Source organism: Bos indicus, chromosome 1 (assembly GCF_029378745.1).
Source record: "Bos indicus isolate NIAB-ARS_2022 breed Sahiwal x Tharparkar chromosome 1, NIAB-ARS_B.indTharparkar_mat_pri_1.0, whole genome shotgun sequence".
Taxonomy (NCBI): domain Eukaryota; kingdom Metazoa; phylum Chordata; class Mammalia; order Artiodactyla; family Bovidae; genus Bos; species Bos indicus.
In genome coordinates this window covers 81,684,968-81,706,773 of record NC_091760.1, presented here as the reverse complement: position 1 = coordinate 81,706,773, position 21,806 = coordinate 81,684,968, and the positions used below count along the sequence as shown (strand labels likewise).

Here is a 21,806-nt window from a genome sequence, read left to right as displayed (position 1 = left end):
GAATCTATTTTTATGGATCCCAGTCATGGTAGTGTTCCATGGAAGGTGCAGCCTAGCTAGGACAGGAGGTAACTAACGGTTTTGGCCAAGAGGAGAGGGGGCTAGAGACGGGAAAAGTTGATGCAATTATTTTTGGCAGGAGTTGGAACCAAAGCAGCAGGAGAGAGTAAGTTTTAAGACTCTCTGGCAAGGCAACTTCCTAATCTGTCACTGGGTATGTGTAAAAAGTGATTAGTGGGTCTCTATATTTATCATGATTACTCACAAATATGTAATTTACATAATATATACAGCACATTAAGTACTATGTCACCTTATATAATGTGCATATGTATAATGTATATGCATGTTATGTAACGCCAGTCTGGAGGCTCTTCCAGATTCTGCCAAGTATTTCCTAATTTATTTGGCAATTTCAACATATCTTTTCCATCTGTGGAAAGAACTCTCTTGAGAGGAGCTGGTCTCTGACCTGAAATATAATCATTCTACCAAATCTATCTCCATTCTCAACTCACTGGAGGAAACCTACAAAGACCAAGTTATAATGAGATGCAACACCTCATCCATTAGTCCAGAGACACAGAATGTATTGAAGATTTCCTGTTTCATTTTTATTGCCAGAGGGGTAGAAGTGTGTGGGGGCAGGTGAGAACATGTCTGTGCATGGTCAGAATTAGATAAGATGAGGAATAAAGGAGGATTTTCCCGACTGCCTAATTTTGAGAAGTCACTGTTATATTAAGCCTTGTTTTCCTCATTATTTAGATGGGGTTAATAATACCTTCTCCGTCAACCTCAGGGGTTGCTGTGAGGAGCACTATGATGAGGTACTCCACAGTTGGAAACTACAGTCCCACTAGTTAAAAGATGAGTTGCAAAGTCAGATTAAACAACATCACTAGACTCAGGTTACAAAATTGAAAGTACAATTCCACCAACATTTGTTATACTCTGTGGTTTTAAGGAGGAGGACATGGGACATGTCTCTCAAGCAACATTGCCAGTCCTGTGCACCTGAGTAGGCAGGCAGGGGCCAGTCTCTGGTGCGTGAATCTCTGAGGATCAGTCTCATCTGTTGGCAACAGTGCAGTATCTCAACAGCCTCAATCTTGGGGGGTTGGGGCTGAAGCACATGCAATAACTTCTATAAATGTCTTACAATCAGTGACCTCCAAACTGAACCTGCCTTCATTTCAGAAGCAAGTGGCTTCCAAGAGAGTACCTGCTGTCATTCTGGAGCTTGTTGGTCCCATCCCAAGGAGCCCATCATTCAGGACATTCTTCAGGGGTTTCCCTTCGTCTGGTGTTCCGTGCTGTTAGGTTGAACAGGATGGTTCTAGATCTCTTATCTGAGGCGGTCCTAGATGACTGCTTCCTTCAGAGTTATGAACAGTTTGTACATACAATCTTAACTTTCCCTTCTTTGCACAAAGTTCCTGACCCAGTGCGAGGAGATGAGAGGGAGTTTAGTGGGGTGATGCCAAGTGGGTACAGGTTTGCTTTTCAGAATCTCAGAGGGGATAGGGGACAAGGAGAATGTTTCTTTCTACCAACGAAGCTCTCCACAGGCTTGCCCTTGGGGAAGGCAGTGATGCTGGTGCCAGTGGAATGAAGCCCACTGAGCTCTGCTGAGACCCCTCTGGTCACTGGCTGGCAGTTCCTTGCTGAAGGTGCCTTTGTCCTCCTTGTGCCTCTCTGCTGAGGTCATTCCTGCAGCCAGGAGTGTTTCCAGATTTAAGAGACTATGATGATGTGACACGTGGAGAGTTTAACCTGTCTACTGACCAGGTTAGGGCTTCCCCAGTGGCTCAGCAGTAAAGAATCTGCCTGCCAATGCAGGAGATGCGGGACATGCGGGTTTGATCCCTGGGTCAGGAAGATCCCCTAGAGGAGGGCATGGCAACCTGCTCCAGAATTCTTGCCTGGAAAATCCCATGGACAGAGGACCCTGGTGGGCTATAGTCCACGGGCTCACAAAGAGTCTGACCCGACCGAGCATGCATGCACACACTGACCAGCTCAGACCCGAGAGAGTCTCCAGCAATCATGGGGGAGGCCCTTATTTTCTCACATGGGCTTGTCCCGTCCACATGTGTACCACATGTTCATTCCTCCCTGGCAACCTGGATCTACATGGAATCACTTCTCAGTGACCAGAAATGACCCTGATGTCATTCCAAGATGTGTAGGTTCTTTTCTCTACTAAGTATCTTTTTAGTGGCACCGAGTCCCAAACCACTTTAGCCAAGATACCATGGACAAATCTCTTAACTTTTCTAGGACTCAGTTTCCTTATTTGACAAATGAGACAGTAAATCCTGCCCCTCATAGCTTTCATAGTTGTTTTGAGAAGAGAAATTCTCAGTCTCTTTATCAGGAGATACTTCAATTTCCCTTGAATTCTATGATCACCAGGGAGAAATGTGTCTTGATAATGAAATGGCAGAAACAAGCATTTCTTTTTCTTTCCCACTTTCAATTCTTATACTTCATATTTTTTTTCAATTAGGAAAAATCCATCAGTAAATAAATATTTATATATATATATAAATATATATATATGCTACATATATGTACACACACCGAAGACCTGCAGAAAGGTCTTCAGGTCGTGCTTTGGGAGTGGCAAGTACAAAGAGGCAGGAGGGAACCGCCTGAAGGCTTGTCTCCTGGTCTCCTCAGCGAAAGGCCCTTCCCTCCCATCTTCTTTGCCTTCAGGAATAGTCTGCCACCAGGCCTTGGAACTCAAACAGGAAACACGCTTTGGCTTGAAAAAGAAAGAAGCTGGGGGTGTTTTTTTTTTTCCCTCTTCCCTTTTTACACAATATTATGACACCGATTTAAAAAATAAATCCCAGTTTCTCTGCTTTCCCTCCCAGGTGTTCATAGAACTAAGAAAATAAATACCACATCTAAGGTGTGCTGTGCACGCAGCTCTGGGGGCTCTTGGAGCCGGCTCTAAACAAGCACACAGCCACCAGAAGGCTTCAGGAGAACCACTAGTGCCCACTGACAACGTGCAGAACCAAGAAGGGAAACACAGCTTTCCACAGCCTTTCTGCCTCCTCAGCTAGTTCAGGGAGAAGCTTGAAGGACAACTGAGAGACTGGCGTGCGGGTGCCAAGCCCTGCCAAGGGCTGCACTCTGAGAGTCCGAGGCCGTCCTGTCTCCGCACAGAGGGATCTTTGTGCGAGTTTTCTGGAACACAGGCTCTTTTTCTTGGCCACATCCGACCTCAGCATAGGCAGGAAACCTGCAGCCTGCTCCTTGCAAACGGCCGGGAGGAAACTTGCAGGGCTGGTGGAAAAAAGGGGGGTTTCTCCTTCAGTCTCAGAAAGTCCCACTAAAGGCCTTCTGGGAAAGTGAAGGTTGCTGCGCGAGCCAGCCACACCCTGGAGAATCCCAAGTCCATTCAAAATGTCCTGCCGGCACTGGCTCTGTGGGGATGCATCCATGGTTGAAACTGAATGGATGAAGCTTTCTTCCTGAAGGGTGGCTTGGCTTCCGTTGGTTGGAGAAGAGTATGGTGTTTGTGTGTGTGCATGTGGGTGTGTGCGTGTGTTTCAGTTTCTTGTCTTCTCTCTTGGTTGAACTGGCATTTGGCACAGTGTCTAGTCCTTTGAACGGCTTTTCCTCCTCAGCGAAAAGAAGCTGCTCTTCTGAGGGGGCCCCATCATCATAGGCGCTTGGTTCTTGTGAGTAATTTTAATCTAAAAGCAAAGAGGGAGAAATGAATTAGTGGCCTGCAAACCCCAGGAACCTATGGGAGAGTGACTTGCAGAGAGAGGAAGGGAGGCCAGCTTCGAGCTGGAAGGAGCCCCAAGCAGAAGGACGACTGTCCTTGAACAGCTTCACAATTGGCAACTGGACCCTGAACGGTGCTGGAAGCAAGGGGCGGAAACGCTGGGGAGAGACAGGTGTGAGCTTCCCACGTGGTGATCAGCTCGCACCTGTCTTGTGTCCTTGCTATTCATAGACTCAGAATGTCACAACCGGAGGAGACCTCAGGGACCATCTCAGTCAAGCCCTCTGTAGGACAGATAAAGGAATGGAGACCCCCAAGGCTCTGCTGAGCCTCAGATTAGCCTAAGGTTGCACAGACAGGGGCAGAACAGTCAGAGTCCCACTCTTCCAGTTCCCAGTCTTCCCTGTTCCTGGCCGTTTCTGCCCAAGCATACAGACATAAACCAGGAACTCCAAACTGACCTAGGATCTTGAATCTGATCTCTGAACCAATCGCCACTCACGTGGATAGTTTAAAAGTGAGTCTTAGGCATTTCCTCTTTTCTTAGTCTTCCAGGGGAGACCCAACTTTCTTATAAAAGCTTTCTTTCTTTTTTACTTTTAGGTTTAATGAGTGTTTTCTCCTGCAAACATGAAGTTTGCAATTGGAAGTGAAAGACACTGGTGAACTCTTTTTTTCTCTTTCTTGCCAACCTTACCTTCAGGGCGTGGCTTCAAATGCTTGGTACCTATTTGAATGTGGTCTAGTGATAATCTGCACTCTCAGTCTTATCAACATTTATCAAATAGGATGATGATGTGGGAACAAGAGGCATTTAGGATTCAAAGACCTGGATTTGGGTCTTAGAACTTCCCCTTCTTTGCTATGGACATTTGGACAAATCATTTAGCCTTCAAAATCAGTGCTTGCTGAACTGTAAAATGATAGTAACATTTGTTCTAGTTTCCTCACAAAGTTGTTGTGAAGATGAAATGACAGTCAATGAAAACCCAGTGTAAACAATGGAATGCACCAATTAAAATCTTACCCTATACTGGAGAAGGAGAAAGATGTATGTTAAACAGAATCTGGACACCAAGAGGGGAAAGGGAGGGGTGGGATGAACTGGGAGATTGGGACTGACATATATACACACTACTATGTATAAAATAGATAACTAATGAGAACCTACTATATAGCACAGGGAACTCTACTAAGTGCTCTGTAGTGACCTAAATGGGAGGGAAATCCAAAAAAGGAGGGGTGAGAGTATACACACAGCTGATTCACTTTGCTGTACAACACTGTAAAGCTATACTGTACTCTAATAAAAATTAAAAACCTATCAAAAAGAAACAGTCTATGAACTCACTCTCATGGTTTTTACCACCTATTCAAACGACAGTGTGATCCCAGAGAACAATGGAAGAGCTCTTGAAGAGATAGACTCATCAACATGTTTAAATTAATGTAGGATAAACCAAGTGGTGTCCAAAAGAAGGTTCACTAAGGAATGAGAAGAATCTGAATGGAGCAACTGAGGAAGCATTTTAAGATCTGAAAGGAAGGGAAGAAAATGTATTGGTGAGAGAGAAAGGGAAGGCACTAGTTTGAGGGGCTACATACCAACTGGTTGAGTGTGGACCACAGGATGAGAAGTGAAATCGGGGACACCGGAGGGGAAGCTGGGGAAGGGCTTTAAAGGGGAGGTGGCAGAGATTGGGTTTAATATGAGGTAATGGGAACCATGACAACTTTTTAAGCTGGAGAATTCACTAGGAAAAAAAAAGCTTGAAAGGAATTATTCAATAGCTGTTGTCAGGATGAGCTGGAGTGGGGGAGAGTCTGGCTAAGAAGTTCTACTGCAAGCCAGATTTAAATTTATAAGGCCGCAGGTTATGAAAAGAAAAAGATGGGACCAAAAGACACTGTGGAGAAAGAGCTTAACCTGGGGGAAGGAAGCTTTAAATGACTGTTAGGTTGGTTTTCACCAGCCTGGAGGTGTAGGAGGCGAGTAGTAAGTCTCTTTGCTTTGGGGTGGTCCCAGGGGAGCATACCGAGGACACTTCAAGCGCCATTCTGCTTGATTATGGCATCGCCTTTACCTCAGAATTCAGGGAAGTGAGGCGCGGATGACAGGGGGCCCTGATAATACTCATCTGTGGCTGCAATTTAGCCCCAGCTGACGGCAGTGATTTGTGGCACATTTCACTGTGGTAAAGTCTTTTCTCACTCTCTGAGGGGAAGAAGAAATTCATCCTCTTCACCTTGGTGTTCCCCGAGAAAGCACAGAATGGGTACCTGCTATGGAAGTACTGACTAGTTAGCCCAGCCCAGAAGAACGAGGGATATCCTGTCAGTGGAGCTGGGCGTGCTTGGGGCAGAGTGGCAGCTGGTGCACTGCTTACATTTCCCGCTGATGGAGCCCATTTTTTTTAGACCATAGAAGATCTTTCCTTCTCCTTTTTCTCCCCCTAGCTGACCAATTTATTTGCTTGTTAGCACCTCCTGGGCAAAGAGGAGGAAGTGAAACTCGAATCCCTCCCATGGGTTTTCAGCAGTTTTGAGAAATGTCTTGATAAGGTAGGAGTTTGGAGATGCTGGGCAATGTGAGGTTTTGTGGTTTGTGGATTCTAGTACTACAGAGCTGAGAGGTTAGTATATAGTCATCCATTGCTATCCATAAGGAATTGCTTCTAGGACCCCTGGGGATACCAAAATCCATGGATGCTGGTTTTATACAAGCCCCTTATGTAAGATGGTGTAGTATTTGTGTATAACCTATGCACATCCTGTATCCTTTAAGTCATCTCTAGATTACTTATAATACCTAATGCAATGTAAATGCTATGTAAATAGTTGTAAATACAATGTTAATGTTATGTAAATAGTTCCCAGCACAGAGCAAATTCTAGTTTTGCTTTTTGGAATTTTCTGGATTTTTTTTTCCTGAATATTTTCTATTCAAGGTCGGTTGAATCCAAGGATGTGAAGCCCATGGATGTGGAGGTCTGATTGTATAATGGCATTTTCCCAAACAGGCAATTTCTTGGATACCATGTTAAATAGTCCATTACTTTCAAATTAATTTATGATCTTTCTTTTTTCCTTCACTGCCTTTTATATACACTAGAGTTTCTTAGGGCTGTCTTCTGTATTATTGATTTACCTATCCAATATTGGGCCAATTATTGTAGCTATATAACTATTTTAATATCTTGTGGGAAGTTCTTCAAAGCTCTTTTATAAAATGCCTTAGCTATGGCATTGTTTTGTCAAGTTAAAAAATTGCATTGGAATTTTGTTTGGGGGTCCCTTTTGGAAACATGGGATGTGTCGAAACTCAAATCTTTTAAAAAAATATTAACTAAGTCTTGCAGTCTTCATCTATTTTTCACAATTCGGCTTGGTATTTTGTTTTTGTTTGTTGCCATATAATATTTCAGCTTTTTTCTATTATGTTCTTCCGATTGGTTATTGCTGGTATGTACAAAAGCTGTTAACTTTTGCCTCTTTCTTTATAGCTTCACTGAAATAATTTAACCTATGAGGTTTTCAGTTGATTTTATTAGATTTCTTTTACATATACCACCTGCAAATAATGACAGTTTTGATTCTTTTCCAAATAGTTATATCTCTTTTCGGCTTCATGTGTTTTGCGCTGGTTAGAATTTCCAAACAACATTAGCATATGTCTTATCCACAATTTTAATGAGAATTCTACTACTGTTTTACATTAAGTATTAGTTATTGGTTTAATAACTAATTATTTTGAGGAAGTGTCTTCCTAATCTGAGTTTTGCAAGAGTTTCATTTCATTCAGAAATGTTGAATGTGATTGAGTATTTTGGGTCATCTACCCATATTACCATGTAATTTTTCTATCTAAACTTCTATTAAGGAGACTTCCTTAGGGAAGGGAATTAACATATCCTGCTACACACCAAGCCTATTAATATAAAAGTTTTTATCCTTTGTATCTAATTACGTGCTGTGCTTAGTCACTCAGTCCTGTCTGACTCTTTGCGACCCCATAGACTGTAGCCCACCAGGCTCCCCTGTCCATGGGGATTTGCCAGGCAAGAATATTGGAGTGGGTTGCCATGCCCTCCTCCAGGGGATCTTCCCAACCCAGGGATTGAACCCAGGTCTCCTGCATGGTAGGCGGATTCTTTACCATCTGAGTCATCAGGGGAGCCCAATCTTTATTTATTTGGCTGAATTAGGTCTGAGTTATGGCATGTGGGATCTAGTTCCCTGACCAGGGATAGAACCTAGGCATCAGGAGCTCAGAGTCTTATCCACTGGACCACTGGGGTGGGAAACGCTTTTTAAGTTAAATAAGGCAATTGGTTTTGTTGTTAAAAACAAAAAACTTTAAAAAAGACTTCCTTGCACATTTCTTTGATATATTCTTCTTGAGGAGTGACTGATTCTTTTAATATGTTTTTCAATTCTATCTACCAATACTTTAACAATTTTTATATCATTCATATTTGAGATTGATCTGTAGCTTTCCTTTTTTTTTTTTCCAGATGCACCATGCAGCAGGCAGGATTTTATTTCCCCAACCAGGTATTGAACCCATGTCCTCTGCATTGGGAGCACAGAGTCTTAACCATTGGATCACAAGGGAAGTCCCAGTAGCTTTCTAGTTTTAAGCACAGCTTTTGTTAGATTTTTCTATCTATCTTAATTCTATGAAATGGATTGGATAGCTTTCTATCTTTGTCTATTCTATGGAACAAAGACTTCAAATAAATATTTATTTCCTAACAGTATGGAAGAACTCACCAGTAAGATCAAATATTTTTCATTTCATTAAGGGTTACCTAGAATTCTTTTAAAACTTTTTACTTTACATTGGAGCATAGCCAGTTAACAATGTCATAGTTTCAGGTGGACAGCAAAGTAACTCATCCATAACATACATGTATCCATTCTCTCCCAGTCTTCTCTCCCATCCAGGCTGCTATGTAACATTGAGCAGCGTTCTCTGTGCTATACAGTAGGTCCCTGTTGGTTATCCATTTTAAATGTCGCAGTATGTACATGTCCATCCCAAACTCCCTAACTAGCCCTTCCTCCCACTCTTCCCCCAATGGTTACCTAGGATTTATATAAGATGTTCAAGTTTATTAGGATCAAGATAACTATAAATGTCACATAATGTCTTATAATTAAGTAAAACCATTACTACATTTATATTTATGTTCAGTCGCTCAGTTGTGTCCTACTCTTTTCGACCCCATGAACTGCAGCATACCAGCCCTCCCTGTCCATCACCAACTCCCAGAGTTCACTCAGACTCATGTCCATTGAGTCAGTGATGCCATCCAGCCATCTCATCCTCTGTCACCCTCTTCTCCTCATGCCCCCAATCCCTCCCAGCATCAGAGTCTTTTCCAAGGGTGGCCAAAGTACTGGAGTTTCAGCTTTAGCATCATTCTTTCCAAAGAAATCCCAGGGCTGATCTCCTTCAGAATGGACTGGTTGGATCTCCTTGCAGTCCAAGGGACTCTCAAGAGTCTTCTCCAACACCACAGTTCAAAAGCATGAATTCTTCGGCGCTGAGCCTTCTTCACAGTCCAACTCTCACATCCAAACATGACCACTGGAAAAACCATAGCCTTGACTAGACGGACCTTTGTTGGCAAAGTAATGTCTCTGCTTTTCAATATGCTATCTAGATTGGTTATAACTTTCCTTCCAAGGAGTAAGCATCTTTTTATTTCATGGCTGCAGTCACCATCTGCAGTGATTTTGGAGCCCCCAAAAATAAAGTCTGACACTGTTTCCACTGTTTCCCCATCTATTTCCCATGAAGTGATGGGACCACATGCCATGATCTTAGTTTTCTGAATGTTGAGCTTTAAGCCAATTTTTTCACTCTCCTCTTTCACTTTCATCAAGAGGCTTTTTAGTTCCTCTTCACTTTCTGCCATAACGGTGGTGTCATCTGCATATCTGAGGTTATTGATATTTCTCCTGGCAATCTTGATTCCAGCTTGTGCTTCTTCCAGCCCAGCGTTTCTCATGATGTACTCTGCATAGAAGTTAAATAAGCAGGGTGACAATATACAGCCTTGATGTACTCCATTTCCTATCGGGAACCAGTCTGTTGTTCCATGTCCAGTTCTAACTGTTGCTTCCTGACCTGCATATAGGTTTCTCAAGAGGCAGATCAGGTGGTCTGGTATTCCCATCTCTTTCAAAATTTTCCACAGTTTGTTGTGATCCACACAGTCAAAGGCTTTGGCATAGTCAATAAAGCAGAAATAGATGTTTTTCTGGAACTCTCTTGCTTTTTTGATGATCCAGCAGATGTTGGCAATTTGATCTCTGGTTCTTCTGCCTTTTCTAAAACCAGCTTGAACATCTGGAAGTTCACAGTTCATGTATTGCTGAAGCCTGGCTTGGAGAAGTTTGAGCATTACTTTATTAGCATGTGAGATGAGTGCAATTGTGCGGTAGTTTGAGCATTCTTTGGCATTGCCTTTCTTTGGGATTGGAATGAAAACTGACCTTTTCCAGTCCTGTGGCCACTGCTGAGTTTTCCAAATTTGCTGGCATATTGAGCGCAGCACTTTCACAGCATCATCTTTCAGGATTTGAAATAGCTCAACTGGAATTCCATCACCTCCACTAGCTTTGTTCATATTTTAAATATTTATTTCTAATCTCTTTTTAAAATTACGTTTTCAAACATTTCATGTGTTTGAAGAACTAGTTCTATATTTCCCTGTTTTTTAAATTATTTAATTTCTAATTATATCTTTTGTTTTCTTTTTTCTGCTTCTGCTAACTTTGTTTTATTACTGTTCTTTTAATTTGGGGATTATACATTACATTTTTTCCCTTTTCAAATGATGGTAGCATATGAGACTTTGAATTCATTTCCAAATATAGTTTAGGCTATATTCTAAAACTTTTGATGAGAGCCTTCTAATTTTATTATTTTTTAAATAGTCAATAATATTGGCTTTGATCCCCTCTTAAATCTATTTTTTAGGAGAATGTAATAATCTGATTGGATTTCATTTATCTTTTAATCTATTATTTATTTATAGTTTTATTGCTTTGTGGTCAAATAAAACAACCTTTATAACATCTGTTATTGGATTTTGTTTTTTTCTTCATGAATTGGTTTATAGTCTATTTTAGTAAATATCCTGTGGACTTTGAAGAAATTAGATTTGTTTAAGGCATAGTTATTTCATCCAAGTTTAATTTTTAAATTGAGGTATAATTGACATTTGACATTATATTAGTTTCAGGTGTACAGGTTAATAATTTGATATTTGTATATAATGTGAAATGACCACCCACAATAAATCTAGTTAACATCTGTCACCATAGTTACAAAATTACTGTTTCTTGTGATAGGAAATTTTAAGAATTACTCACTTGAGTTCAGTTCAGTTCAGTCGCTCAGCCGTGTCCGACTCTTTGCAACCCCATGAATTACAGCACGCCAGGCCTCCCTGTCCATCACCAATTCCCAGAATTCACCCAGACTCATGTGCATCAAGTTGGTGATGCCATCCAGCCATCTCATCCTCTGTCGTCCCCTTCTCCTCCTGCCCCCAATCCCTCCCAGCATCAGGGTCTTTTCCAATGAGTCAACTCTTCGCATGAGGTGGCCAAAGTTAGCAACTTCTAAATATTCAATACAGCATTATTAACTATAGTCACTCTGCTGTATATTACACCTTCAGGACTCCTTTATTTTATAACTGGAAATTTGTACATTTTTACCCCATTCACCCATTTCTCTTACCTTGCCCTCCCTGCTCCCACCTCTGAAAAACCATCAGTCTATTCTCTGTATCTCTGAGCTTGTTTTTTAAAAATCCAAGTTTTATGTCATCTATTTTTTTTTTAACAACTTGACCTCAAAGACAGAAACAAATATTTTAAGTGAAAGTGAAATCGCTCAGTCGTGTCCCACTCTTTGTGACCCCATGGACTGTAGCCCACCAGGCTCCTCCATCCATGCGATTCTCCAGGCAAGAATACTGGAGTGGGCTGCCATTTCCTTCTCCAGGGGATCTTCCCAACTCAGGGATCAAACCCGTGTCTCCTGCATTGCAGGCAGATGCTTTACCCTCTGAGCCACCAGGGAAGCCCCAAATATTTTAAAGCCTCTCAATAACTGTCTTTCTGTAAGTTTCTTATATATATTTATTCTCAGAATATACTACATCTATACAGTTTTTCACCGGCTGTTCACTGATGGCTCAGTTGGTAAAGAATCTGCCTGCAGTGCAGGGAGACCCAGGTTTGATTCCTGTGTTGGATAGATTTCCTGGAGAAGGAAATGGAAACCCACTCCAGTATCCTTGCCTGGAGAATCCCATGGACAGAGGGGTCTGGTGGGCTGTAGTCCATGGGGTCGCAAAGAGTCGGGCATGACTGAGCGACTAACACTGCTACTACTACTAACACTATACCGTTTTTCACAGTATAAATTTTGATTCTATTATCAGACAAATAAATTTTTATGACCATTAGATTTCAAAATTGAGTGTACTTTTTACTAAATAAAAAATGACCTTCTTTATTCCACTTTATGCTTTTGGCATGTTGGAAGGTTAGTTTGCCCCAAGTTATCATATCTTACTTTTAATTTCTCTATGCTTGATAAAGGATAAGATAAAAATTTATGTTTTTTTGCTTTAGATGTATCTCTTTACAAGAAGTGTATTGATGCATTTTAACCCAATGTGGGAGTTTTGTTTTTTTAATAGGGAACATGAGCACATTTATGGTATTTTGTCGTTACTGATATATTTAGTCCTAACTTCTTTTATCTTAATCAAAGCATTTAAAATGTTTCCTTGTTTTTCTCCTTTTTGTGCTACACTGATAGGGTTCATAAAATTTAAATTCTCCCAGATTCAGAAGGTGTATACCCTGTTTTTAGTTTCACTAGTAATTATCTAGTTACTAAATTTTTCTTCAGATTACATTTTCTAATTATCAAAGTGAAGTGAATAATCAATTATCAAATTTAACATACCTTTACTATTCCTTCAACAATGTCTCCCACATGCTTTCAGTCTTGGTGAATATAACTTTAGGTTTGGGATCCAAGTTACGAATGTTTATACTATCTTCTCTTTCAAAGAATGATTTTTGCCATTTGAATTTAACAACGGTTTTTTCTTCATTCTAATTTGTTGTTGTTGTTCAGTCGCTCAATCATGTCTGATTCTTTACAACCCCATTAGGCTGCAGCACGACAGACTTCCCTGTCCTTCACCATCTCCTGAAGTTTGTACAAACTCATGTCCATTGAGTCAGTGATGCTATCTAACCATCTCATCCTCTGTCACCCCATTCTCCTTTTACCTTCAGTCTTTCCCAGAATCAGGGTCTTATTTCCAATGAGTTGGCTCTTCATATCAGGTGGCCAAAGTATTGGAGCTTCAGCTTCTGCGTCAGTCCTTCCAATGAATATTCAGGGTTGATTTCCTTTAGGATTGACTGGTTGGATCTCCTTGCAGTCCAAGGGACTCTCAAGAGTCTTCTCCAACACCACAGTTCAAAAGCATCAATTGAACACTCAGCCTTCTTCATGGTCCACCTCTCACATCCATACATGACTACTGGAAAAACTGTAGCTTTTACTATATGGACCTTTGTCAGCAAAGTGATGTCTCTGTTTTTTAATACTGTCTAGATTTGTCCTAGCTTTCCTTCTAATTTAACTGGTTTTAATTTTTATCAAACATTCTTTTGTTGCTGTGATGTCCTATCATTAAGCCTTCAATTCTGAATCACTTCATAGTTAGTGAGTGCCTTCACTCAGGAAAAGGTTTCAAAAGTGTGTTTTAACTTTTGGAAGTTTAAGACGGACTTCTGTCCTTTTAAGGACATGTCCATTTCCTTCTGCTATGGACTGAACTGTGTCCCCTTCCAAATTCATGTGTTGAAGCCCTAATCCCCAGTGTGACTACATTTGGAGATACAGCCTTTAAGGAGGTGCTTGCTTGCTCAGTCATATCTGACTCTTTGCCACCCCATGGACTGTAGCCCACCAGGCTTCTCTGTCCATGGGATTCTCCAGGCAAGCATACTGGAGTGGGTTGCCATTTCCTTCTCCAAGGGATCTTCCCAACCCAAGGATCAAAACCATATATCCAGCATTGTCAGGCGAGTTCTTTACCACTAAGCCAACAGGGAAGCCCTTTAAGGAGGTAAATAAGGTTAAATGGAATCATAAAGGTGGAGCCCTAGCCCAATAGGACTGGTGTCCGTATGAGAATAGGAAGAGACATCAGGAGTAAATGCACACAGAGAAAAGGCCATGTGAGGACATGGTGAAAGAGCTTCCATCTGCAAGTCAGGAAGACAGGCCTCACCAGAAAGCAACCCTGCTGACACCTTAATCTTGGACTTGGAGGATGTAGATCTATGAGAAACTATGCTGTTTACGTGACCCAGTCTGTAGTATTTTGTTAGGGCAGCCTGAGCTGACTAACATACCTTCACATATGACTGTATACCATAAAATCATTGGGTTTTATTTATTATTATTATTTTTTTTCATAGTAAGTAGTAACGTCTGAAGGGTGGTATGGAGAGAGAGCAAGGATTAGAGGAATATTTGGCTACTTTAAAACCAGTACTTGGATCTGGAGGAATGGCAGTCCAGTTTCTAGATATCACTGAGCTAGGTAGCCAAGGGTTTGCTTTCTTCCAGCTTTTTCCTTTTTCCTTTTAGGAGACAGGAGGACTTTGGATAGAGTTTTCTTAATTCAATTCCATCAAAATTATAAATTGTACAAATTCCCTCCATCCTTCCCAACTAGAACAAGGGGGTAAGATATTATTAGATTTTGGTATAGTGTATTCATCCTTTTCTTAGACTTCATAGAAACCAAAAGATAGAGGTAAGATTTTACAGAAAAAGTTCTACTTTTGATATCTTTTATAAAAGATGCCATTTTAAAAAGTCTTTGTCTCTAGGGACTAACTTTGCAATTTGTAGAAGTTACACAGAGCAAAGAGTTACAGAAATAAACCTACAATTCAGGCCCAGTAGAATTCAGGCCCAGTAGCTATCTCATGAAAATCCTTTCTCTAGTAGAAGATGAACTGATGTTCTGCTACTGCTGCTGCTGCTAAGTCACTTCAGTCGTGTCCGACTCTGTGTGATCCCGTAGACGGCAGCCCACCAGGCTCCGCCATACCTGGGATTCTCCAGGCAAGAACATTGGAGTGGGTTGCCATTTCCTTCTCCAATGCAAGAAAGTGAAAAGTGAAAGTGAAATCGCTCAGTTGTGTCCAACTCTTAGCGACCCCATGGACTGCAGCCTACTAGGCTCCTCTGTCCATGGGATTTTCCAGGCAAGAGTACTGGAGTGGAATGCCATTGCCTTCTCTGAATTGATGTTCTGAAGGGCTCTAAATAGCAGGTTCTTGAGGGTATCTGAATACTCCAATAGAGTGAGGAAGCTCAGAAACACAAGTTCTGTCTTTTGAGATTCGCACACTCACAACAGTATTGAGGATGTTGCTAACATCATATTCCAGTTAACACCCTGGGCTCTAAACACCAGGACAGTGGTTTCTCTTCGCCATAAAGAGTCTAGTTGGGTTTCTGAGAACAAACTGCTAACAAACTGGTAAGGCAGGGAATGGGGTTGTTCCCTTTATTTTTGTTTGTTCATTTGTTCAATTCTTTATTTACCTTTCAACAAATATTATTGTGCAACTATTACAAAACAGGCACAGCTCTAGGTGCTGGGTAATATGGGTCACAGAAATGCCATAAAGGCAATAGATAACCTATGAGGGTTACACTTTCAGGGGAGTTTTCAGGTGGTTCCTCAGGATTGTGGGTACATCTGGGGTGCAGCATGCCTGTGCATTGTGGGAATTCTTCCCCAGGAGCCCGGGTGGTCATAGTAACTAGGTGGAATTCTAAGGTCAAGCTCCACATAAAGAAGCATTTTCTAGTAATTAGGGTTGTTGATTAGTGGAATTAATGAACTTCCTTTTGGGGTCGTAAGTTCCTTGCCACTAGAGCAATTCAAGCCGAGGCTCTCAAGAATACGGTAGATGAAGCCTCAGAGTTCACCTAGAACTATAAGCTCCTTGAAGACAGGTCTGTCTCCTTTGGATTTGGAAATGGTGTCTCCCAGTGCTTGGCTCATAGCACATAATCAATAAAAGCTCAGCAGATAAATGGATGGATGGATGAACTAAGTGGAAGAGGAGCTGTGCTGGATGATCTCCCAAAGCCCCTGTAACTCAGAGACTCAGAATTTCATATTAAGTCAGTGCCCCAAAGGGATCTCAAATAAAACTTCTCACCCTCATCTCAAAGACTGGAATAACTCACCGAGCATGGTGGCTGCATCCAGGGCTCTCCATCCACTTGCATTGGCAGCAGCTTGTTTGTCCTGGAGACCGGAGAACAGAGAGAGCACAGTGGGCTTCTTGGAGTTGGAGAATGAAGGCCGTCCCCACCAGGGAAACAGCAGTGGAAAGTGGAGCCACCTAGGAATGGTTCTGAAGACTCCTGGGTGGCTTGTTGAAAACAGATTTCTGAGCTCACCTCAAGGGTCCCAATGTAGCATGTCTGGGTCAGGCCTAGGGGTCTGTGTTTTCATAAGCAATATGGACAACTCTGTTGCTCTGGTCCTCAGACTATTTTGAGAAACATGGCCCTGAGTGAGCAGTGAAGTCCACAGGAGTCTGGGGAGAAGTGGCCGACAAGTATGGCAGCACCATATCTAAGTGGACCCCTAGTCAAACAACAAGCCAGAGGGCTTGCCCGTGGTGCCAAAAACTCCACTGTGAAATGGGAAAGATTATGAAATAGGGAAAGGCCTGGGTTCTATGTTGAGTGAGCAGTTGCATAATGTCAATGACGTAATGTCTCCTACTTATACGAAGTACAGCTCAGGTCTGAGTGTGTCTTGCCTTGCCCCCAATCCTCAACCATCCCCTCTTTTATCTCCTGAACAACAGTAGACATTATGGTTTCATGGACTGTGGACCTGGCTTAGCTGGGGAAGGGGGGTCATCGGGAATGTGATCCCCATGGGTAGGCACAGGGAAGAGGAGAAAGCTTTATTTTCTTGTTTGGGTCAAGGCTTCTTTGGCTTATGGACTGTTAAGGGTGAGACACAGTGGAGGAAAGGTAGGTCCTTTTGGAGGTCTCTGGTCTGGGCGAGCCAGGAACAGTTGCCAGGCGCTGGCCAGAAAGCCCTCACCTGGGTCTGGCATCTGCCCTGTTTCTGAAATTATAAAATGAGGGAGGCAAGCTGTTTTGATGTAGATGATTCTCCAACTGACCCTGAGGATATTTAATAACAAAAACCAATAAACCTAATAATAAAACAAATAATAAAAGCAAAGAGTGGAATTTTGCTTTTGTGGTGTGAGGAGATTATGTAGCGAATGCCCAGGGGGCTAGGGCTCCTGACTCAACCCCTGTTTTTATCTGGAAACAGAAAATATCCTCTCTCTTACACATTTTTTTTTTCTCCAAATTCTTCAGGAATCAAAATTCTCTGGTCCACACATGTTATGGCTTAGATGTTCTAACAGACTGGACCTACTTGGTGTTAAAAGTCATGGAGAAAGGAATTAAAGAGATTAACCTGGGAAACGTGTCCCAGCAAAACAATAGCCCAAAAGGAAAGAGAAGCAAAGATCTGAGGAATAATAGAAAGGACAGGAGACACAGAGGGAATGAAGAAAGGGGGTTAGTGGGATAGATCGGGGAACAGCTCTGGGGACTTCTATGAAGGATGCAGGGTGGCAGTAAGAACAGAGTTTCCCCAAAAGAACTCAGAGGACATTTCACCCCGGATAAGGGGTAAAAGGGTTCTTGTGTTTAAATAACTTCGGGAAACCTGCACATGGAAGTCCCCTCTAGGAGATCCCCAAGACACACTATAGAAATTAAATGGGAAATGGAAAGGAATAAGGACTCTGGAAATAATCATGTGGAGAAAAATCTGTGACTAGTTGCATTTATTAAACAGAAGCAACCAAAAATCAGAAGATCCCCTCCATTAGACCCCATCTCGTAAGGAGCCTGTATTGGCTGACCTATTTGGTCCATACTCTAAAAAACTGTCATCCTCTTTGTCAATTATGACGGGTTTGCTGACGTCAGTTTAGCTCTACAAAGGTATATGGGACTGTTTAATAAAAGTGTTTCTGAGACCACTATTTGAGAATGAGCAGTGTAGAGCAGAGAGCCTCAGTTCAGTTCAGTCGCTCAGTCGTGTCCGACTCTTTGCGACCCCATGAATCACAGCACACCAGGCCTCCCTGTCCAACACCAACTCTCGGAGTTCACTCAGACTCATGTCCATCAAGTCAGTGATGCCATCCAGAGAAGAGAGTCTCGTTTTTGTCAAAGTTGCCCTCCAGCATGCATTGAGCATTTCAGTGCGGAGATAAGGAAGGCAAGGAGTTGCATCTCTGGCTCTCTGGACCTCATCTTACAATCCTATTTCTAGAATTTCATCAATTCGTTTTAAGAGAACAGCAAACTGGTTGTGGTGGGACCCTCCAGTTGATGTCCTGGATGGTTGTTATACCTAGTTTGGAAAGTGGTCTCCAAAGACATTCTTTATAAATGTTATTGAACTCCTACCCCCACTCTGCCCCCACACTCTGCACTGAAATCTAAAGAGGGCTTTCAAGTTGTTATCTGTAGGAATATTCAGGACCCACGGTGAGGGGGACAGGTGGCGCTGCCTGCTGGGTGATGAGGAAACATACCTGATGGAGACAGAGGAGCACTGGGCTAGCCTCCTGCCTGCACTCTTCAGGCCAGTGTAGATCTGCCCCATTTCCATGGCTCCCTCTAGCCCCACCACTTCAAGAAGCTGGTCACTGAGGTCTGTAGAGTGAGACAAGCAGAACCAGTGCATACACATGTCTCTGTTCCCCAGTGTGGTTTGGGCCAGAAGGTCTAGTCTCCAGATGGCCAACCTAGAACTGTCAATATCCTTCAGCTCCCACCAAACAGCATTTCACCCTTATTCTGAATAGGGCATTTCCCCAGAAGTCAATAAATGTACCTTTTCATAAACAGAAACCTTCTGTTCCAGCGAAAAAAGGTTTTGCTCCAGATTGTATGACCATGCATGCAATGAATAGGGTGACATATCCAGAAGTTTCTTCAAAGGCAGAGTAATGTAAAGGATGAACCATCTGTTTCTGAAATACCCTGCCCCCCTGCCCCCACCTTGCAGCTAAAGACACACTGGTTTGGGATTAGGATAGGAAGGAATGCTGATGAAGGTCATTATCCAGAGCTGGATCAGGTTTCTCTTCCCTGAATGCCTGAATAACATCTTGGCCCTACTGATGATGACTGATGCTTAATTAACTTCAAATTTGGCCTGCGGTAAGCCAGTGGTGAGCCAACCTCCTTGGACATCCTTGGGGGAAGTCAGTGACCTCTTTCAGGACACCAGGTGCCTAATCTGAGCCAAGGAAAAGAATATTTCACCTACACCAGATTATCCTGGGTCCAAAGTACAAAAAGAGGGACAGAAAATATGAGTCTCAGGCTCAGAGTCGCATAGGATCCATGGCCTCCCACAGTGGCAGCTGCTTCTGATTCAGCACCTAGAAGAGGTCCTTTCTTTGCAAAGTTCCTGGGACTTGGACTGTGCCTGTCCAACTTCTGGGGAAAGCAATGGCAGGATTAAGGTTTGATGTTGGCCCAAAGACTCATTTTTACAACACAACTTTTATTTACTTCAAACAGAAGCAAAATAAAAAGGCAGATTCTTTAAAAGCTTCCATTCCTCCTTTGCCTACCAAAGCAAGTGTAATTCTCTCATAGTTTGTGGCTAATCACTAACATCCTATTAATATTCACAAAGTAGAAAACTGTTCTATGTTAATGTTTTGCTTCTTTGACAGATGGCTTCGGTCTTCTAAGGTACTCATGCTCAGTTGCTTCAGTTGTGTCTGACTCTTTGTGACCCCATGGACTGTAGCTCGTTAGGCTCCTCTGTCCTCCAGGCAAGAATACTGCAGTGGGTTGTCATGCCCTCCTCCAGGGAATCTTCTCCACCTAGGGATCAAACCCACATTTCCTGTGTCTCCTGCATTATAGGTGGCTGAGCCACTGGGGAAGCCCATCTTCTATGGTGTCTCCTGGTATAATACGATAGTGTTTGGACAACTTGTTGTCCTTGTTTAGAAGCAATAAATGCTGGAGAGGGTGTGGAGAAAAGGGAACCCTCTTATACTGTTGGTGGGAATGCAAACTAGTACAGCCACTATGGAGAACTGTGTGGAGATTCCTTAAAAAACTGTAAATAGAATGGCCTTATGACCCAGCAATCCCACTGCTGGGCATACACACAGAGAAAACCAGAATTCAAAGAGACACGTGTACCCCAATGTTCATCGCAGCACTGTTTATAATAGCCAGGACATGGAAGCAACCTAGATATCCATCAGCAGATGAATGGATAAGAAAGCTGTGGTACATATACACAATGGAGTATTACTCAGCCATTAAAAAGAATATATTTGAATCAGTTCTAATGAGGTGGATGAAACAGGAGCCTATTATACAGAGTGAAGTAAGCCAGAAAGAAAAACACCAGTACTCTTGCCTGGAAAATCCCATGGACAGAGGAGCCTGGTAGGCTGCAGTCCATGGGGTCGCTAGGAGTCAGACACGACTGAGTGACTTCACTTTCACTTTTCACTTTTATGCACTGGAGAAGGAAATGGCAACCCACTCCAGTGTTCTTGCCTGGAGAATCCCAGGGACAAGGAAGCCTGGTGGGCTGCCATCTATGGGGTCGCACAGAGTCGGACACAACTGAAGCGACTTAGCAGCAGCAGCAACGCATATATATGGAATTTAGAAAGATGGTAATGATAACCCTGTATGCAAGACAGCAAAAGAGACACAGATGTATAGAACAGTCTTTTGGACTCTCTGGGAGAGGGTGAGGGTGGGATGATTTGGGAGAATGGCATTGAAACATGTATAATATCATATAAGAAACTAATTGCAGTCCAGGTTCGATACAGGATGCTTGGGGATGGTGCACTGGGATGACCCAGAGGGATGGTATGGGGAGGGAGGTGGGAGGGGGGTTTAGGATGGAGAACACGTGTACACCCATGGCGGATTCATGTTGATGTATGGCAAAGCCAATACAATATTGTAAAGTAATTAGCCTCCAATTAAAATACATAAATTTAAATTAAAAACAGAAAACTATTGTTTAAAAAACATTCTCTTAACAAATATACTTCTTTTTTACATTCATTTCATTCTTTCTACCAATTTTTATTGAATACAAATTGTGTGCAGGGCACTTTTCTAACTCTTTGGAACTCAGCTTGTAAGAGGTGTAGGATCTAATATGGGAGGTAAGACATATATACAAATAGTCATGTACATAAATTTAAAATTATAAACAGATCATAGGAAAAATGTTCTGTTAGAATGGAAGCTTGAGTGGAAGGAACTAAATATATCTTTCCCAAAGTTAATGGAATCCTGTATTTGACCTTATGGATATTCTTCTAATGAAGACAGTTAAACTACTGGGCTGCCCACCAATGTGTAAACATTGCTAAAGTTTGCTAACCTACTGATGATCACTGATGAACATGAGCTGCCAACAGATACACAAGCTGTTAGTCTCTCTGTGATGGCACATAGGTTACCTCCTTTATATCCACTGATACTGCCATTTTTCTTCTTTGGTACTCCTTTTTTTCACATGTGTGAAAAGATACAGTCTCCTTAAACCCTCCGTCTCATTTGGACTTTAACAAGAAGCCACAAAAGGGCAAAGTTTGTTTAGGAGAATGCTCCAGGCTCTTTTAAGGAGTTTAGATACAATAAACAGTGAATGTCTAAGCCTCTAGTCACTTAATTAATTCCCTTCTTACCCAAGCGAGTTGAATAACCATTGGATAGTTTCGCTTACTGTGTCTTTTTACAGTGTCTGTGATCTCAATAAGGGTTGTGAATGAGAGAAGGAGGAGGAGGAGAAGGGGGAGGGGGAGGAAGAACAGGAGGCAGGGAGGGAGGAGAGAGTGTTTAGGGGTGAGGAGG

The 21,806-nt window shown here is 42.2% G+C and overlaps 1 protein-coding gene across 4 annotated transcripts in view; it reads right to left on the bottom strand.

The window, feature by feature from the left end:
• Positions 1–592: 592 nt before the first annotated feature.
• The window catches only part of DGKG (diacylglycerol kinase gamma), a 226,518-nt gene continuing 205,304 nt past the window's right edge, over positions 593–21,806 (bottom strand). For all 4 annotated transcript variants that reach the window (XM_070790495.1, XM_070790500.1, XM_070790489.1 and 1 more), the window contains 3 exons: positions 18,482–18,602; positions 16,080–16,140; positions 593–3,713 (listed from right to left, as the gene is read on the bottom strand). In XM_070790495.1, coding sequence (XP_070646596.1) covers positions 3,615–3,713; positions 16,080–16,140; positions 18,482–18,602 — 281 coding nt within the window. In that variant the 3' untranslated portion in view covers positions 593–3,614. The remainder of the gene's footprint in view (positions 3,714–16,079; positions 16,141–18,481; positions 18,603–21,806) is intronic.